This window comes from Scyliorhinus torazame, chromosome 7, assembly GCF_047496885.1.
Source record: "Scyliorhinus torazame isolate Kashiwa2021f chromosome 7, sScyTor2.1, whole genome shotgun sequence".
Lineage (NCBI taxonomy): Eukaryota > Metazoa > Chordata > Chondrichthyes > Carcharhiniformes > Scyliorhinidae > Scyliorhinus > Scyliorhinus torazame.
In genome coordinates, this window is record NC_092713.1 from 205974137 (window position 1) to 205994181 (window position 20045).

Here is a 20045-nt window from a genome sequence, read left to right on the forward strand (position 1 = left end):
CGGCGAAGGATCTTGTTAATGTGGAAAGAGGCGAAGCCCCCCAGCATGGAGGCCTGGATAAATTATATGGCAGGGTTTATTAAGTTGGAGAGGATAAAGTTTGCCTTGAGAGGGTCTGCGCAGGGGTTCTACAGGCGGTGGCAACCGTTCCTAGACTATCTCGTGGAGCGTTAGATGAAGGTCAGACAGCAGCAACAGCAACCCGGGGGGGGGGGGGGGGGGGGGATATCTTTCGTGGGGGGGGGAGGGAGGGAGGGGGAAGGTTTTTTTTTCTGGGGGGCATTTGAGCAAGAAAACACATGAACGATCTGGAAAACTGACACGTATGGGAGGAATCCAATGTACAAAGTTCTGTATCATATTGGTTTGCCATGTTCATGTCTGGCTATGCGAGCATTCTTTCTTTGTTGTTACGGGGGGGGGGGGGGGGTTGTTTGTATGGTTGAAAATTTTGTTAAAAAACTTTTAATAAACATATTTTTTTTAAAAGAAAGAAATCGTAATAGAGGATTTCATGTGCGACCGCTCAGCTTATGGCCGCTACTGGAGGACGTTCTCCGTTTTCTGTCTATGAACCAATTCTCAATCTATGACTGTATATTACCCCCAATCCCATGATCTCTAATTTTACTTACCTCTCGACTGGGACCTGATTAAAAGCCTTCTGAAAATCCAAATACACCACATTCACTGCTTCTCCCTTATCTATCCTGATAGTAACATCCTCAAAAAAACTCCAACATGGTTTCTCTTTCACAAAATCCATGTTGAATTTGTCAATCTCACTATTGTTTTCTATGTGCTCAGTAATCACATCCTTTAGAATCGATGATAGTATTTGCACTGCTACTGATAACAGGCTAACAGATATGTAGTTCCGTATTTTCTCTCTCCCTCCTTTCTTAAATAATGGGATTACACTTACTACCTTCTAATCTGCAGGAACGGTTCTCGAACCTGTAGAATGCTGATAGGTGACCACCAATGCCTCTGCTATTTCTACAGCCACCTCTTTCAATACTCTAGGATGTAGATTATCAGGTCAAGGGAATTTATCAACTTTCAGGCCCAAGGGAGCATGGTGGCGCAGTGGGTTAGCCCTGAAGCCTCACGGCGTCGAGGTCCCAGGTTGGATCCCGGCTCTGGGTCACTGTCTGTGTGGAGTTTGCACATTCTCCCTGTGTTTGCGTGGGTTTCACCCCCACAACCAACGATGTGCAGCTAGGTGGATTGGCCACGCTAAATTGCCCCTTAATTGGAAAAAAATGAATTGGGTACTCTAAATTTATTAAAAAAAACTTTCAGTCCCATTAATGTTTCCAGCATTACTACTTATGAATACTAATTGATGGACAGCACGATGGCCTAGTGGTTAGCACAGCTGCCTCACAGCGCTGAGGTTCCAGGTTCGATCGCGGCTCTGGGTCACTGTCCATATGGAGTTTGCACATTCTCCCCATGTCTGCGTGGGTTTCGCCCCCACAACCCAAAAATGTGTAGAGTAGGTGGATTGGCCACACTAAATTGCCCCTTAATTGGAAAATATAATTGGATAATCTAAATTTAAAAAAAAAAAATGAATACTAATTTATTTCAGGTCCTCAATCCTATTAGTTCCTTGGCTCCCCGAGATTTTTGGAGGCTTTTTGTATCTTTCTCCTTGCAGACAGAAACAAGGTATTTGTTTAGTTTGTCTGCCATTTCCTTATTGCCCAAAATAAATTCTTTATTCTCTGCCTGTAATGGGCCCACATTTGTCTTTACCAACCTCTTCCTTTTTACATGCCTACAGAAGCTTTTACATTGCGTTTTTATGTTCCTCGTTGGTTTACTTTCATATTCTATTTTCTGTAATTTTAAATCAATTTCTTGCTTCTCCTTTGCTGAATTTTAAAATGCTGCCAATCCTCAGGACACTTTTCTGTCAACTTTATATACCTCTTATTTGATCCAATAGAATTTGAACTTATCTTGTTAGCCATGGTTGGATAACTTTTCTTGCTGCCTGTTTGTGCCTTAAAGGAATGTAAACTTGTTGCAAAGCATTTTTGAAATGTTAGTTCTTATCTGTCTACCATCATACTTTTTAATGTAGTTCCCCAATCTATCTCAGCATTTCCTCATACATTTGTAGTTTCCTTTGTTTAGATTAATGACCCCAATTTCAGATTGAACTATATCATTTTCAAATGTCACATAAAATCCTATCACATTATGGTCACTCTTCCCTGAAGGTTCCTTTGCAATTAGATTATTAATTAACCCTTTCTCGTTGCATAATACTAGATCTAAAATAACCCATTCTCTTGTTGGTTCCTCAACATACTGTGCTGGAAAATCATCTTGTATACATTCCAAAAATTTGTCCTGCACAGCATAAGCGCTAATTAGGTTTACCCAGTCTGTATGTAGATTGAAGACCCTCCTGATCACTGTATTATTGTTGCTACATGAATTCTAATCCTGATTTATACCATGTCCTATATTATCACAACTATTTGGTGGATTAGAAACAACTCCGACCAAAGTTTGCTGCCCCTTGCTGTTTGTTAGCTTCACCCAAACTGATTCAATATCTATATCTTGGTCTTCAGACATAAGATCCCCCCTCACTGATGTATTGATCCCAACCTTTATTGACAGTGACCCTACGTCCTTTTCCTTTTTGCCCATCAAATATCCTTGAACTTTCAGTTCCCTACCTTGTTCACACTGCAGCCATGTCTCTGTAATGGCAATTAGGTCATATCTGTTTACTTCTATTTGGGCTGTCCATTAATTTACCTTTTGCGAATGCTGCATGCATTCAGTGAGAGTGCCTTTAATTCTGTTTTATTATTCTTGCAATCTCTAGCCTTAACTGCTGGAACACTCTTATGTTTCAATGGTCCTTCCCTTCCTGCCACACTCTAATAACCTTTTCCCTTGTTACTATACTGCACTCTTACCTTCTCTCTCTTTAGTTATTAAATCTTCCCTTACCTCCACTATTTCCTGAGTTATATGACTCATCAGGACACTGGTCCTGGCATGGTTGAGGTGAAGACCATCCAAATGGTACAGCTCCCACTTTCCACAAACGGATGCCAGTACCACAGGAATCAAACCCATTTCTCCCACAACTAACTTTGAGCCAAGCATTCGACTCTCTAAACTTATTTACCCTATGCTAATTTTCTTATGGCTCAGGAAAGAATCCACAGATCATAATTTTTGCGGTTCTGCTTTTTAAATTTAGTCGCTAGCTGCTCATACTTTCTAAGCAGAACCTCCTTCCTAGTCCTACCTATGTCATTGGTACCTCAGTGGTTTCTCCTCCTTCCACTGCAAGTTACTCTCCAGCTCAGCGCAGCATGCCAAACCCTAGCACTGGGCAGGCAACGCAGCCTTCTGGACTCTCATTCATGGCTGCAGAGAACTGTGCCTATCTCCCTCATTATATCATCCCGAACTACCACTACATTCCTATTAGCTCCCACCCCCCGCTTGAATTGGTTCCTGTACCATGGTTACTTTGCTCAATCCCCCTGCAGTCCTCACGCTTGTCCATACAGGGTGCAAGCACTTTGAACCTGTTAGACAATTGCAAGTGCTGAGATTCCTCCACTTCTATCTTCTCAATTACCTTACGTGCCTCTTTTGTGATCTCAGCCTTCTGTCCTGACCACATGTGGGGAACCCAAATTCATCAGGGCTATTTGAACTCAATGATGTGTGTAAATAACTGTCATGCTGTCATGGTTATTTAAATAGCCATCCCTTTAAAAATCTCAATCACAGCAAGACACAGAGGGGGAAGCTCAGGGGCCCCAGCAGAACCCGACAAACCAGTGTAAAAATCAGAGCCCCAGTCACGGTTATGTGACAGCGAGGGCATCAAGGCTGGTTGTTCTAGCCTATGTCCAGTTTTCTTGTTGGTCGTTGTATAATAATCTAAGTGAGAAATCCAACAATTTTTCTTTTCTATTCTGTAACTGTTACTTGAAACACCAATAAAAACATTAAAAAAGAAAGAAAAAGGGCAGGACCAATAAATCCAGTGAACCCTGGATGTTGAGGGATATACAGAATTGGATAAAGATAAAAAGGGAGCTATTGAGGGCTCAAAACAGCAGAAGCCCGAGCGGAGAATAGAATGTACAAGCGGGAACTTAAAAAGGATATTTGGACAGCTAAAAGGATACTGGCAGTTAAAATAAAGGAAAGTCTTAAGTTGTTTTACAAGGACATTAAAGGTAAAAAGATAACTAGGGAAGAGTAGGGCCCATTAAAGACCACAGTGGCAATCTGTGTGCGGAGCAAGAGGACGTATGTAGGGTTCTAAATGAATACTTTGTGTCGATGTTCACTAGTGCGAGGAATGGTGTGGATATAGAAATCAGAGAGAAGGAGTGTGATAAAATTAACATAGACAGAGAAGAGGTCCTGAGTGGTTGGCAGGCTTAAAAGTAATTTAATCGCCAGGGCCGGATAAAAATCCTTTTTTCATTTATTCAGTGGCTGGGCCAGCATATATTGCCCATCCCTAACTGCCCTTGAAGTAATTGTCCATTTGAAAGGGCATTTCAGAGTCAATCACATTGCTGTGGGCCTGGAGTCACATGTAGGTCAGTCCAGATAAGGGTGGCAAATTTCCTTCCCTAAAGGACAGTAGTGAACCAGATTAGGTTTTTACGACCTATGATTTCATGATCATCATTAGATGTATAAACTTAAGAGGAGCATAGATAGAGTAGACAGGAAGAAACCTTTCCCCTTGGTGGAGGGATCAAAGACCAGGGGGCATAGATTTAAAGTAAGGGGCAATCTAGAGGGATTGTGAAGAAAAGCCTTTTCAACCAGAGGGTGGTGGGAGTCTAGAACCCAATGCCTGAAAGGGTGGTGGAAGCAGAGACCTTCATAACATCTGAGGAGTATTTAGATGGGCATTTGTGATGCCAAGGCATACAAGGCTATTGGCTAAGAGCTCCCTCAGCAGCACCACTTTCTTCGTGCTACCTAATTTGTTGGTCTCCAGGGACCGACTCCGAGGGGCAGAGCATCAGAGCTGTAGGTATAAATAACTTACCTCGGGGATTTGTGGCCTGGTCTCCAGTGAGTGGACTCGGAGGGGCGGAGCATCGGAGCTGTTAGTATAAATAATTTACTTTAGGGATTTCACTGAAACGGAAAATGGAATAAAAAACTGAAAAATTGATGTCACAGGAAAACTGTGACCTGATGGACTGGTCGGGAGTCTGCATTAAATTTGAAAACCGAATTAATTAACTAAGTAGAGGAGTAACCAAACTGGAGGGCGGAGATTAGTGTATTTAGCATTAAATATTTATAGTATAAATCCAGCACCAAGGACCATGGGTGGGCTTCTCCGACCCTGCGCTGGGTCGGAGAATCGCCGAGGGGGGCGGGGGGGGGGGGAGATTCACACGACGCCGCTGAGACGGCAGTCCGCCGATTCTCCGGTCGGGGGCTGCTCAACGTGGGCGTTTGTCCCAGCGCGATGGGCTGAGTGCCCGCCGAGTCCCACCGGCGCCGTTCTCATATGGTCCTACCTGCCGGGGCCTCAGCATTCATGTCGCGGGGGGGAGGGGGGGGGGGGGGGGGTCCGACCCCGGGGGGGGGGGGGGGGCCGCCACGGTGGCCTGGCACGCGATCAGGGCCTACCGATCGGTGGGCGGGCTTGCCCTGGTCGGGGCCTATGTTCCTCTGCACCGGGCCCCTGTAGCTCTCCGCCATGTTGCGTCGGGGCTGGCGCGGAGAAGGCAACCCACGCGCATGCGCAAACTCGCGGCGGCCGTAGCGCGCATCCGCGGACCCGCAGCGCCCGTTCTGACGCCCGGATCAGCAGCTGAATCAGTGTGAGGCTCTCCAGTGCCGTGCTGGCCCCCTGTGCGGCGGAGGATCGCTGCTCCTAGGGGCCTGTTGACCCCGTCGTAAAACGCTCCGGTGTTTACGACGCCATCAACCCTTAGCCCTGGGTCAGAGAATCTTGCCCCATATAGTTAATTGTGACTTAATTTAATAAGAATTTAATAAATATTTATTTTTAAATTGTTGAAATAGTGCTAGGGATGTCAGTCAGTGGGGCAATGTGCTTCACCTATGAGATGTGGGAAATCTGTGATGTTTCAAGTGTCCTGGACAACTACACCTGCAGGAAGTGTACCCAATTGCAGCTCCTCACCGACCACATGGATTGTTTGGAGCAGCAATTGGCTGCACTTAAGAGCATGCAGGTGGCAGAATGCGCTATAGACAGGAGATTTAGAGACGTGGTCACACCCAAGGTACAGGCAGATAAATGGGTGACCACTAGAAGGGGAGACAGTCAGTGCAGCAATCCCCTGAGGCTGCACCCTTCTTTAACAAGTGTACCATTTTGGATACTGTTAGGGGGATAGCCTAGCAGGGGAAAACAAGAACAGCAGCCAGAGCAGTGGCACCACGGTTGGCTCTGTTGTACAACAGGAAGGGTGAAAGCACAGAAGAGTAGTAGTTATAGGGGACTCTATAATCAGGGGCACTGATAGACGCTCCTTTGGCCGTGAAAGGGACTCCCAGGTGGTATGTTTCCTCCATGGAGCCAGGGCCAAGTATGTCTCTGATCGGGTACGGGGCATTCTGAAGGGGGAGGATGAACAGCCACGGGTCATGGTACACATAGGTACTAATGGCATAGGTGGGAAGAGTGATGAGGCCCTGCAGGGGAGTTCAGAGAATTAGATAGTAAATTAAAAACTCGGGATGACACCACGTGACAGTGAGGCTAGAAGTAGGAAAATAGTGCAGCTACACACGTGGATAAAGAGCTGGTGTAGGAGGGAGGGTTCCAGATAGCTAAATTATTGGGATTTCTTCCAGGGCAGGTGGGACCTGTACAAGAAGGAGGAGGGGAGTGGGGTGTAGATAGTCTGGGTCATCTCAATATCAAAAAGGAGGTGTTTGGCCTTGTAGATAATGTAGATAAGTCCCCGGAGACTGATGGGGTCTACCCCAGAATACTGAGGGAGGCATGGGAGAAAATTGTTGGGGCCTTGACAGAAATCTTTTGTGTCCTTAAATGGCTTCAGGTGAGGTCCCAGAGGACTGGAGAATAGCCAATGTTGCTCCTAAGAAGGGTAGCAGGGATAATCCTGGAGATTATAGGCCGGTGAGCTTTATGTCAGTGGTAGGGAAATTATTGGAAAAGATTCTTAGGGACAGGATTTACTCACATTTGGAAACAAATGAACTTCTTAGCGATAGGCTGCATGGTTTTGTGAATGTGAGGTCGTGTCTCACTAACTTGATCACGTTTTTTGAGGAACTGACAAAGACGATTGATGAAGGAAGGGCAATGGATGTTGGCTACATGGACTTCAGTAAGGCCTTTGACAAGGTCCCTCATGGCAGACTTGCACAAAAGATGAAGTCACATGGGATCAGAGGTGAGCTGGCAAGATGGATACAGAACTGGCTCGGTCATAGAAGACAAAGGGCAGCGGTGGAAGGGTGTTTTCTGAATGGAACGCTGTGACTAGTGGTGTTCTGCAGGGATCAGTGCTGGGACCTTTGTTGTTCGTAGTATATATAAACGATTTGGAGAAAAATGTAGCTGGTCTGGTTAGTAAGTTTGCAGACGACACAAAGATTGGTGGAGTTGCGGATAATGAAGAGGATTATTGGAGGATACAGCAGGATATAGATCGGTTGGAGACTTGGGCGGAGAAATGGCAAGTGGAGTTTAATCAGGACAAATGTGAGCTAGTACATTTTGGTAGGTTTAATTAAAATGGGAATTATACAGTAAATGGCAGAACCCTTAGGAGTATAGACAGGCAGAGAGATCTGGGCATACAGCTCCACAATAGCTGAAAGTGGCAACGCAGGTGGATAAGGTAGTCAAGACAGCATATGGCATGCTTGCCTTCATTGGTCGGGGCATTGGATATAAAAATTAGCAAGTCATACTGCAGCTGTACAGAACCTTAGTTAGGCCACACTTGGAATACTGCGTACAATCTTACTACCACACTACCAGAAGTATGTGGATGCTTTGGAGTGAGTACAGAAGGGGTTTACCAGGATGTTGCCTGGTCTGGAGGTATTAGCTATGAGGAGAGGTTGGATAAACTCGGATTGTTTTCGCTGGAATGATGGAGGTTGAGTGGCGATCTGATAGAGGTTTACAAAATTATGAGTGGCATGGACAGAGTGGATAGTCAGACATTTTTTCCCCGGGTTGAAAAGTTAATTACTCGGGGACATAGGTTTAATGTGTGAGGGGGATAGTTTAGAGGAGATGTGCGAGGCAAACCTTTGACACAGTGGGTAGTGAGTGCCTGGAACTCACTGCCGGGAGAGGTGGTGGAAGCAGATATGATAGCAGGGTTTGACAAGGACATGAATAGAATGGGAATAGAGTGATCCGGACTCCAGAAGTGCAGAGGTTTTAGTTTAGACAGGTATCAATTATCGGTGCAGGCTTGGAGGACCGAAGGGCCTGTTCCTGTGCTATACTGTTCTTTGTTCCATGTGGACTACAACTACTGGATCCTTTCCCTTCAAGTTCCTCTCCAGCCTCAAGGAGATGTCCTTGACTCTGGCAGCAGGTAGGCAACACAGTCTTCGGTGCTCATGTTCTCAGCTACAACAATCCAGTGTGTCGCTCCCTCCAGTCAGACCTCTTTGATGTTGGGCCCTGAAGTTGGCTGTTGTTGCCCCATGTTTAACGTGTGCAACTATCCATTTGCAAACCCTGACCAATAATCCTCTTCAAAGAATTTCAATAGTTTAGTCTGTCTGTCATAAAATGTTGCATCCAAATCTAAATCCATGCTGATGCTTTCTTATTGTCTCTGCATTAGTTAAATATCCGTTGACAAGAGGTTGTTCTAATTGAAGGTGGAGGATAGGGATCAACAGGAATCAAGGATGATGGGGCAGGAGGATATTAACTGATGGGGACTAGGAACACTGACTGTTGGTTAACAATGGAATGGAACCAATGGAATTGGAGACAGTGATCAATGAGGGCGTAGGATAGAAGGCATCAACTACTTTGGGTGTAGACAGAGACCAATGAAATACTTAAAGTTAATGGAGGTTAGCAGTTATGAGAAAATACCTCTGAACGCTGCAGCTTTTGTTTAGGGGCTTTAAGGCTCTGGGTGCGTTTTGGCACTTTCTCCACATCTTCATCCAACTGTTCAGGCTTCACATCTGGCTGCTCCCCTTCTGATTTCTGAGCCGGCGTGCTCCCAACCTCTTCAGCTGAAGGAAGCCAGTGTGTGTCTGAGAAACAGCAAGGCAAAAGAGGAGAGTTAAAACTAAAAGCAAATATTGTTGTTCTATGTGTATAAAAATGTAGCAGTGTCAGACACACCCCTTTGTTGATCATGATCCAATTGATCCAGTCACAACTAAACGAGGAAATAACATAGATGAATCACAACAAAGTATCCCTGCCCTACTGGAATGAAATTTTTAAAAACGCTTTATTCCATCTCTGCAATGAAGTCTGAGCAGTCACTATGCTTCAAGAATTCAGTGTGTGTTAACTGCTGTATGTTCCTTGGGTATAATGGAGTGCAGCATAAGTTAAGACTATCTTACAGTAACTTCTGCAATTGGAACAGTTAAAATGGTAACTTATTACAATAAGCCTCAATATTAAACACATCCATTACAACAAACTCGTGTCATCACAAACATCATGAGCATTGCATTTACACGTTGGCAAGACAAATAAATATCTCATTGTTGTTTCGTTATGACAAAGTACTTAATGCTGCAGATTATTCATTCATAGAATGTGTCACTGGCTGAGTCAGCATTCCTAATTGCCCATGGGAAGGTGGTGGTGAACCGCTGCAGTCCATGTGGTGTAGGAATACCCATAGTGCTGTTAGGAAAAGAGCTCCAACGACAGCATGTGGGCACAGTGGTTAGCACTGCTGAAATTGCCACGAGATATTGCCCCTTAATTGGACAAAGTGAATTGGGTACTCAAAATTTATTTTTAAAAAGGGAGAGAGTTCAGGATTTTGACCCAGTGACAGTGAAGAAACAGTGATATAGTTCCAAGTCAGGATGAAGAGTGTCCTGGAGTGGAATTTGGAGGAGGTGGTGCTCCCATGCATTTGCTGTTGCTGTCCTTCTTGGTGGTGGTGGTCGTGATTTTGGAAGGTGCTGTCTAAGGATCTTGATGAGTTGCTGCAGTGCATCTGGTAGATGGTACACATGGTTGCCATTGTGCATCGGTGGTGAAATGAGTGAATGTTTAAGGGGGTAGATGGCATGCCAATCAAGTGGGTTACTTTGTCCTGGGTGGTATGAACTTCTTGAATGTTTTTTTCCAAGTATTTTTATTGGCATTTTCCGTTTTTCACAGTGTAACGTAAGGGGCGGGATTCTCCGACCCCCCGCCGGTTTGTGGGCAGGGGCGGGGTTTACGCCGCGCCGGTCGGGGGCCATTGGCAGCGATCCCCCGGCAATTCTCTGGGCCCCGATGGGCCAAGCGGCCGCCCGTTTTCGGCAAGTCCTGCTGGCGGGAAATGGACATGGTCCATCACGGCGGGACCTGGCTTGTTGGGGTCCTCGAGGGGGGGGGGGGCGCAGGGAGATCTGGCCCCGGGGGGTGCCTCCATGGTGGCCTGACCCGCGATCGGGGTCCACCGAAATGCGGGCGGGCCTGTGCCATGGGGGCACTCTTTCCCTCTGTGCCGGCCTGTCGGGCTCCGCCATGGCCAGCGCGGAGAAGAACCCCCCTTCGCATGCGCAGGAACACGCTGGCGGTTCTGCGCATGTGCGAGACCTCGGCGGCCCTTCGGCGCCGGTTGGCGCACCGCCAACCCCTCCGGCAGCGGCCTAGCCCCCGGAAGTGCGGAGGATCCGCAACTTCCGGGTGGCCCGACGCCAGAGTGGTTTGCGCTTTTTTTGGCACCGGCCTCGGGCCACCCAAGGTTCCCTCCTTTCCTTCTCTCGCCTCCCCCCTCTGCTCCTCTCCATTATGTGTGCTCTTGTCTGCTCTCCTCATTCCCCCCTTTTTTCCTAGCTGTTGTTCGCTTCGAACTGGTCTTGGAACAGGCTGATGAATACCCTCACGCTTTGTGGAAGCCCTCGTCCGACCCTCGGATGGTGTACTTGATGTTCTCCAGGTGTAGAAATTCCACCAGCTGTGGGTGATTGTTAGTGATGTACTCCCCTATGGCCTGTGATATTTTCTGGCAGAAGGCTTTGTCGGCCAAAAGATCCGTGTCCAACCTCCACATGTGTCGTTGGGCACGGCCCATCTCCAGCCTCACATCCATCTCATGTGGAGATGACTATCATGGAGTATTCCACCCTTACTTTTTCTGGAAGCACCGATTTCCCCACTGCAAAGAAGTAAATTTGTGTGAATACTTTGTGCACTGGCAAAAAGAACGAAAATTCCTTCTCACGAGGGTGTCGGAATCGGCATGGGTCCACTGCCCCCGGCTGTTCAATGAAGGATCCTAGTTCCCTAACCATGTTGTCTTTACCTCCCTCCTCCCCGCAAATGATCAGTTGGTGTGTGTTGATGTTGGGGATTTCCGCCATGGTCTATTTTAGAAATTCCGTGTCGTCCCAGTTGGGCGAGTACACATTTACCAGAACTATCAGTGCCCAGTCCAGGACACCGGTGACCATGACGTACCATCTCCCTTGGTCCGTAGCGATCCTTGTCATAGTAGACACCGTCCTCTTGTTAATCAATATGGCTTCTATCCTGGCCCTCGTCCCGTAACATTAATGGTACATCTGTCCCACGTAGCCCTTACTTTCCCACAGTCGGTCCTTTTCCCTCAGGTGTGTTTCCTGCAGGAAGTCTATGTCAGCTTTCATGCTTCTTAGATGGGAAAAGACTCTGGCTTTTTTCACTGGGCCATTATGTCTCCCGACATTCCAGGTGATAATCTTGGTGGGTCGTTTTAGTTCCCCCTTCCTGTGGGATCAACCATACTTACCTCGTGGAAGTGCCCCTGCAATCTGGGGTTTCCCTTTGTTAGGGGGCCGTCCAAAATGGTCGTGGTCACCATTCTCACCACGAGGCCAAGCCCCTGTGCTCCGGGGTTTCCCTTTGTCCAGGGGGCACCCAACATGGCCACCAACTATGTGTATGCCACGTGGGTGCACCCCTGCACTCCGCAGTTTCCGTTTGTTTAGGGACCCTCCGAAGTTGCTGCTTGCGGTGCCGTCTTGTTCTCTCAACCTGCACCTTACCTGCTCAAGCCAATCTACAAATCACCCCTTTGTGCTCCTTTTGTGTCCCTTCTCCCCCCCGCCCCCTCTCTGTATCGCCCCCCTCCCATTCTCCCCATGAGTTCCCCCTTCCTGTCCCTGCGTTCCACCCCTCCCAGCCAGATGCTCCCTCCCTGTCGGGAGGTGCGGCGCAGCCCCCTTTGTTGTCTTTCTACCTGCACTAGCTATCCCTGCTAGTATGGTGGCCCCCCTCCCACGGCTGATCTTGACCCTATCTTATGCCCACTGTCAGTCCGCTCCCTCTGGCCGTGCCTCACTCTCACCTGCATTCCGCTGCTCTTGCCTTTCCCTGTGAGCTGGTCTTTCTGAGCAGAGTGAGGCAGCACAGTCCCACGCGAACATCTCATGTGTCCAAGAAGTCTCTCTCCGCTTTCCTCCTCTGTTCCGCCTTCATCGCTGCCTCGCCTGCCCCTTGACCAGGCTGTTTGACCAAACAAATTTGTCCGCCTCCGCCGGGGTGTTGAAGGATGCTCCTTGTTCTGGAATGTGACCCAGAGCCTGGCTTGGAACAGCATTCCGAATCTTACCCCGTTCCAGTACAGGGGCAATTTCGCCTGATTAAATTCGGCACTGCGTTTTGCCAAGTCCGCCCCAATGTCCTGATATACCTAGATTTTGTGTCCTTCCCAGGTACTCATCTTGGTCTGTCTTGCCCACCTCAGAATCTTCTCATGATCCTGGAATCAGTGCAGGTTCGTGATGACTGCCCTGGGTGTTCCCCCGCCTTGGGTTTCGGCCTGAACAACCTGTGCGCTCTGTCGATCTCAGCACATCACCGTCACCGGAATGAGAAATCACTTTGAATCAACGTTTTGAATGTTGTTGATGGGGCAAGTGGAGAGTATTCCATCACACTCCTGATTTGTGTCTTGGAGATCATGCTAAAACTTTAGGGAGTCAGGAGCTGAGTTCCTCACTGCAAAATTCCCAGCCTTTGACCTGCTCTTGTAGCCACAGTATTTATACAGCTGGTCCAGTTCAGCTTCTGGTCAGTGGTAAGCCCCACAGGATGCTGATGGTGGGGGAGGGGGGTCAGTGACGGTAATGCTATTGAATGTCAAGTGGAGATGGATAGATTCTCACTTGTTGGAGATGGTCATTGCCTGACACTTGAGTGGTGCAAATGTCACTTGTCATTTCTCAGACCAAGCCCAAATATGTCTAAGTTTTGCTGCATTATTAATGATTAATACACATCTGAAGCTTCACTACATTCGGTCGGGGAAATTAGTCCTTTTATCAGGTGACCCTCTATAAACACACGCTTTGCTGGTTCCCTTATATTACAAATAAAAAGGTTTGGCTGTTGTGAATTGAGTGATCAGCAGAATAGTGGGTACAATAAATGCAGGCTCAATGGAGAAATTGCAACTTACACACATTTTCCAGTTTGAAGCACAAAAGTGGAGAAAAACAGGGATTAAAATATTGGAGATGGAGCAGAACTTGCTCAGAACATTTCACACCTAAGGCAATTAGACCTTCTGCTTAATGCGCAGCAAAATTTTAAAGGCACTGGTGGACATTTACACACTGTCAGCAAAGGTCATAAAATTTGGCATGAGGGGCAGCACGGTGGCGCAAGTGGTTAGCACGGTTGCCTCACGACGCCAATGTCCCAGGTTCGATCCCGGCTCTGGGTCACTGTCCGTGTGGAGTTTGCACATTCTCCCCGTGTTTGCGTGGGTTTTGCCCCTACAACCCAAAAGATGTGCAGGATAGGTGGATTGGCCACGCTAAATTGCCCCTTAATTGGAAAAAATGAATTGGATACTCTAAATTTATAGTAATGAAAAAAAATAATCTGGCATGGTATCATCATCATTGCTTGATACATTAGGCTTTAAAGCTGGAGGGTAGTTTAAGTTTTTTTTGAAGCTTCGGTTTGGGCGAGTCTCTTAAACATTTATTAATTAGCTCTTGAGGACCTCCACCCAATTTTGTGATTGTGTTTGCTGTACCAGGCGCATCCATAAAAGTTTGATGCATCATACAAGGACAGGTCTTTTATACCATACCTTGAGCCAATCATAAAAGAATGAAACTGATATACCAAACCTATTGCCATCCATACAAGAGGTACAAGAATCTCAAATATCATGACCAATGCTGACCACACGATGAGGCCTCCCATATACCCAGCACACATAAATGAACTTAATTACAAACTTATTCAGTTACCAAGTCCACCAGTCAGAGAGTAATAACTTGTGTCTTCATGGCACAAATCTGTCACAAACAAAGGCTGCACAATCATGGCGATCCCCTTCAAGCCATGCACCATCTTGACTTGGAAATACATCGTCATCTCTTCACTGTCACTGGGTCCAAATCCTGGAGCTCCCTCCCTAACAGCACCGTGGGTGTTCCTGCACCTCATGGACTGTTGCGCTAAGAAGGCGGCTTACCACCACGTTCTCGAGGTCAGTTCGGGATTCTGGCCTAGCCAATGATGCCCACTGCCTGTGAACTTAAGTATAAAAAGATAGGAGCCTGGCAGAGGTGTAGTGGGTTGGGACATCCAACCTGCCACAAACATGTGGCCCTGAACCTGACCAATCTTCTGCAGTGGGCGACGGGAAATCAACAAATCGCCTTGTGATGTATTCAACTCCACTGGGGAATATAGCTCAAAATCTTCCTGCAGGCCATAGCAATGTTGGAAACCAGGGATGTAGAGGAATTGCGAATGCACAAAGGACAGGACATATTTCCTATAATAGAACTGTATCTTCTGCTCCATTTATAATAAGGTCTGTTCAAATATACCAAGCGTGGTTGAAGTGAGCAGGGAGATGGTCATGCAGTTCCCAGCACCTCCTCCTCTCTTGGGGTGCCCGATGGCCCCCAGGATACTCAATAGGACGGGATTGCGAGGGGAGCTATCCCCTGAGGCTCCCTCGTCACCTGGCACAGCCAGTCCTGGAGGTCCGCTCTGGTCTTGACCGGGGTCCGCACGCTTGCAGCCATGGAGCAGAGGGAGTGGACTGTCTCCGTCTGGGACTGTGCCACATCACACTGCTACTGTGCCACCACCTTCTGGGTTTCTGTCACATCAGCCAGTGACTGCGCCATCTCCCTCTGGGATTTCACTTTCCTGTGTCTGCGCCACTTCTGCCAGCGCCTAGGGTGGTGGGGGTGAGCACCTGGGTGGGAGTGTGGGGGTTGGTGTAGGGTGAGCGTGGCATGGGAGTGGTGTGTGGTGAGGGTAGTGTGCGGGTGGTGCTGGTGTGGTTTGAAACAGATGTCACAGGGTCTCACTTCCTCGCCCATGGCTGAACTCCACCTCGCCAACCTCCCTTTCCTCCGGGCCGCTGACCATGTCCAGGGCCCTCTACTCAGCCACAGTGAGGGGCCGCAGGTCCAGTGGTCCAACTCCAGTCTTTTCCTGGGGGCAATTGTGCGCGGCTTTCTCCTGGGGTTTTGGACACACACACACAAAAACAACAGCGTTAGACAGTCCGACACGTGCAGACCAGGTGGTGGGTAGGTGATGGCCTCAGTGGCCAGGGCACCCGCCATCGTGGCCGGTATGGTTACCGGCATGTGGGGCAAAGTGGGGGTTCGGACACCCTCCTGGTGGGGGGATGGGGTTACGGTAGGTGTCTGGGACGTGGGTTGATGCCAGGGGCACAATGCTGCCTACTCACCCAGGCAGCCCTGAGGAGATCGTGCAGTTTTATGCGGCACAGCTGGCCGGTCCGGACGACGTTCTCCACGGCGTTGACCGCCTCTGCCACCTGCGCCCAGGCACAGCGAACGGTGACAGCATCCTTCCTGGGCCGGGGTACATGGTAATCGACCTCTCCTCCACCCCACCCAGGACGGTCTCTAGCTTGGCGTCTGTAAATCGTGGAGCTGCTCACCTCGCGGCCATCTTCTTGGCTGGGATGATGTGTGTTGGGAGTGAAATGTGTACATGCGGCTTCAGCTTGTCAGCCTCCTGAGTGTCAATCGCGAATCCGGCACAGTTTCTCATTGGAATCGATTGTGTTCCATGTGGCGCTGGTGCCAGCCCCTTAACAGTTGCGGAATCAGTCCAGGTGTGGCACCAGTTTTGCTGTCGTGAAGTCCACGAATTCTGCGTCGGCGTCAACACTTAGTCTCTTAAACTGAGAATCCCGCCCATGGTCTCTTTGGAGGGCTGATTCCTGTACATTGTCACAGATTAACAAATCACACTGACTGCATTAAGTGTTGGTGTGTATATGTGCATGTTTATGGACTTATACATACACATTCCTCCAGTTTATTTCAGACCAAACTGAAAATCTGGACCTTCATCCTCTTAAACATCCAAATCCATCTAATTTTGTACATCCATAAGCATATTTATAACATTCCCCATGTCCCTGGCACAGCCTAACTGCTAACCTTACTTATAACAGACAACAGAGCACACTGTTTTCCTGCAATGAATCAACTGTTACCATGAACTGCCAACAAATCTCCTTTATCCTAAGACTACTGGCACAGGATGGCGGACAGTGCTTGTCGTATGTCTGCATCAGTGATCATTAACTGAGCAGGCACAATAGAGAGATGTCCAATGAATGGTGGAGAAGGCAGAACTTGGACTCACTTTGGTCCACACAGAGCTGAGCTAATGTCTGACTGGATACGTATCGTGCTATAAAAGATCTCATCAATATTCCACACACATACAGCGCCACTGAGCAGCTTTAGCCAAACACTGAAGCCAAGTTATTAATCTTTTGTCACTCAGTTCAAACAGACCTCATGTTTATTCAGACCATGTAATAGCCCATGTGATGCTGAAGTTGTGCAAAACAAAGCCTCTGCAGCACTCGGCTGAACCTTTTTAACCTGTCAGTAACCGTAGCCCACTGAATTTCCAGGGTTGTGTCTTTGTGCCTTCCCATTGCCATGTAGTTTAATTCTGTATGCCAACTCTTCAAACATATGAAATTATATTTGAGGTCATTTTGACTCTATGTGGGAATTTGCTAGCAAATCAACAGACTTTTTTAACATCCACTCTGAGTGCAGCCACATATGACACTCCATGACTTGACCATTCCCTCCATGGTGGAACTCATACAGTCAAAGCCTGAAAACATGGTGTTGCAGTTGAGCTGAATAGAATCCTCCATTCTCGGTCCATGTCCCGCACTGCTTCAGGGAACTCTAATAAGTGGCTACACATCTGTTGCTGCTGGTCTAAGTAAAGCTTTCTCTCATGTGACTCCCGAGGCCCTTCATCAGTGCGTAGCTGAGCATGGCTGTTTCTGTCCTCCATCCTCCCAGGGGAACTGCCCACAGCTACCTCTGCCTCTCTCACCTCCTGCTGCAGATTAGTGCTGTGCTCTTCAGCCAGTGGCACCTTATCTAATCGGCATGATGACCCACCGATGTATCTCCACTGATGCGTGCTGTTGTAAGATGTGATGGTGCTAGCTCTGTTGCCTTGGTTTCCTGCAAGGGCCCAGTGACCCCTCCATTATGGAACCTGTGGCAGACAAGAAGAGATCATGAGAACTAGCCTTGGAAAGGGAACCACCTCTGCAATGCTGAGGCTTCACAATGTAGCTGAGTCCTTGGCATGCTGTTGGATAGGTCTATAGATTGCAGTATCTTTTTAGCCTCTTCATGAGGAATGCCCATATCTTCTCCCGCAGCCTGCTCCTCAGGGCCACCCTGGCAATTTCCATGGCTCTTTTCTCGATGTGGAGATGGGGCACTCCTCTCACAGTGTGAACCTGCTCCCTGGCAGTGTGCACCCTTTTCACCTGTCGGAACAGAGAGAGAGAGGTATGGTACCAATGCCAGCAGCTTACTGACTAAAGAAGCTGCGTGTATCAGTGCTGCTGGATCTCTGCAGCACTTTGACTTTGAGCCATGCTAATGGGTCAGTAAGTGCCCTGGGCACATATTTCCCCAATGTTCAGGAGCAGAACCTGCCCTCAGGCTCCTTGGCTGGAGTGTCTGCTGGAGCCGAATGCCCAGAGGCCTGTCATCAGGGTCTGGTGTTGCCAGAGCAAAGGTCATTGGGCATTGGACTCAACTCCTTTGGAGCACATTTTATTTGCTGACGGTCTCTTTCTCCTCTCCCTCACAGCCTCCAGGATGACCTCAATTTAGTCATTGGAGAACCGAGTTGGGCCGGGAGGGGGGCGTCAGCCCTTTGTCTGTCCTCCTGATTCCTTGCTGCAACTATTTTTTCATAGAAACGGCAGTTACGGGAATGGCTTGTGTGATGTCTTTAAATTGGGGGCCTGTGCTTACACAATCCAGTTTCCTGACCTCAGAGGGAAAATGATGCCAGATGTTTCAGCCCAATATAAGGCCACCGACCTGAAACATTAACTCTGTCTCTCTCCATAGAAACTGCCTACCATGCTGCCTTACCAGAAGTCATTTCCATCCCAGTTACAGTTCAATCAAGGTAAGAGTAGTGCGGATGAATCGATGATCTGTCCAGGATCTGAGGGCACTGTAGGATGGCATTTAAAAAAAATTCATTTACATCCCAGGGTGTGGGCATCGCTGGTTGGGCCAGCATTTATTGCCCATCCCTAGTTGCCCTTCAGAAGGTGGTGGTGAGTTGCCTTCTTGAACCGCTGCAGTCCTTGAGGTGTAGGTACACCCACTGTGCTGTTAGGGAGGGAGTTCCAGAATGTTGCCCCAGCGACAGTGAAGGAACGGCGATATATTTCCAAGTCAGGGTGCTGAGTGACTTGGAGGGGAACTTCCAGGTGATGGGGTTCCCAGGTATCTGCTGCTCTTGTCCTTCTAGATGGTAGTGGTCGTGAGTTGGAAAGTATTGCCTAAGGAACCTTGGTGAGTTACTGCAGTGCATACTGGTTCTCTATACAGGGTGTTGGAAACATGGATTGGCCAGAGGAGACAAATCACAATGTCTCAACCTCCAAACCTGATAAAAATAATAAAGATGAATATAATGTTCTCAATGATTAATAAATCCTTAAATTCTTAATAAATCACAGCACCACATTTTTCTGTGCACAAGAGATTAGAACCTTTGTTTATGTTTGTTGGATTTGTTTGTCCGTCTGGCTGGCTTAATGACCACAGCAATCATGTGTATTGAAAAGTGATTTTTCAAAACTCACCAGGATCATTGATCATTTCTGGAATGTTGCCGATGGAAGTTCTCATGAGAGGGTCAGTGGCACGCAGGTGGATTGTGTCTTCATCTCTGAGCAGCGTCAGATCCTGCATGCTGAAACTCCGCAGCTTGTCTGAGAGCACGCCTTGACCCTGAGCAAAACATGATTTTTTTTCCCAAAAAATATACTTTATTCATAAAATCTATCATAAACATTACAGAACATTTTGAATTGTCTTGACTGTACATTTCCATCAGTTACACATTCCCTTGACTTTCTTCCATTCAATTTTGATAACCTTACACACATATCGCTCTTTACATTACAATTCCTTCTTAAACATTTACATTGTCATGTTTCTGTTATCAAAACATGATCTTATCAGCATCACAATTAACTGTTAAACATGGTGAGAGGGACACAACTGGAAGTTAGCCTTCTTGTCAGCCCGACACGCCCAATTCTTCGCTCCTTTGAATTCAGAAGACAAGTCTTAATTCAAATACTGATTTTTTTTTGTAAATCAAAACTCAAGACAGTTTTACTGAGCTGAGGTGAAGGTACTTTGTTTAGGTTATAAAAAAGGTTTCAACTATGCAAATGAGCATCAGAAATGGGTGGGACTTCACAATCTGCTTCTCCTGAGAATATCCAGGATCTTCATGCAGCCACCACCTGGTCACATGCCCC

The 20045-nt window shown here is 47.5% G+C and overlaps 1 protein-coding gene across 3 annotated transcripts in view; it reads right to left on the bottom strand.

Moving 5' to 3' along the window:
* LOC140426803 (receptor expression-enhancing protein 2-like) overlaps positions 1-20045 on the bottom strand; it is a 276647-nt gene that overhangs the window by 15538 nt on the left and 241064 nt on the right. For 2 of the 3 annotated variants that reach the window (XM_072512000.1, XM_072512002.1), the window contains 2 exons: positions 19359-19506; positions 9107-9273 (listed from right to left, as the gene is read on the bottom strand). In XM_072512000.1, coding sequence (XP_072368101.1) covers positions 9107-9273; positions 19359-19506 — 315 coding nt within the window. The remainder of the gene's footprint in view (positions 1-9106; positions 9274-19358; positions 19507-20045) is intronic. The other variant, XM_072512001.1, reaches the window with a different exon arrangement.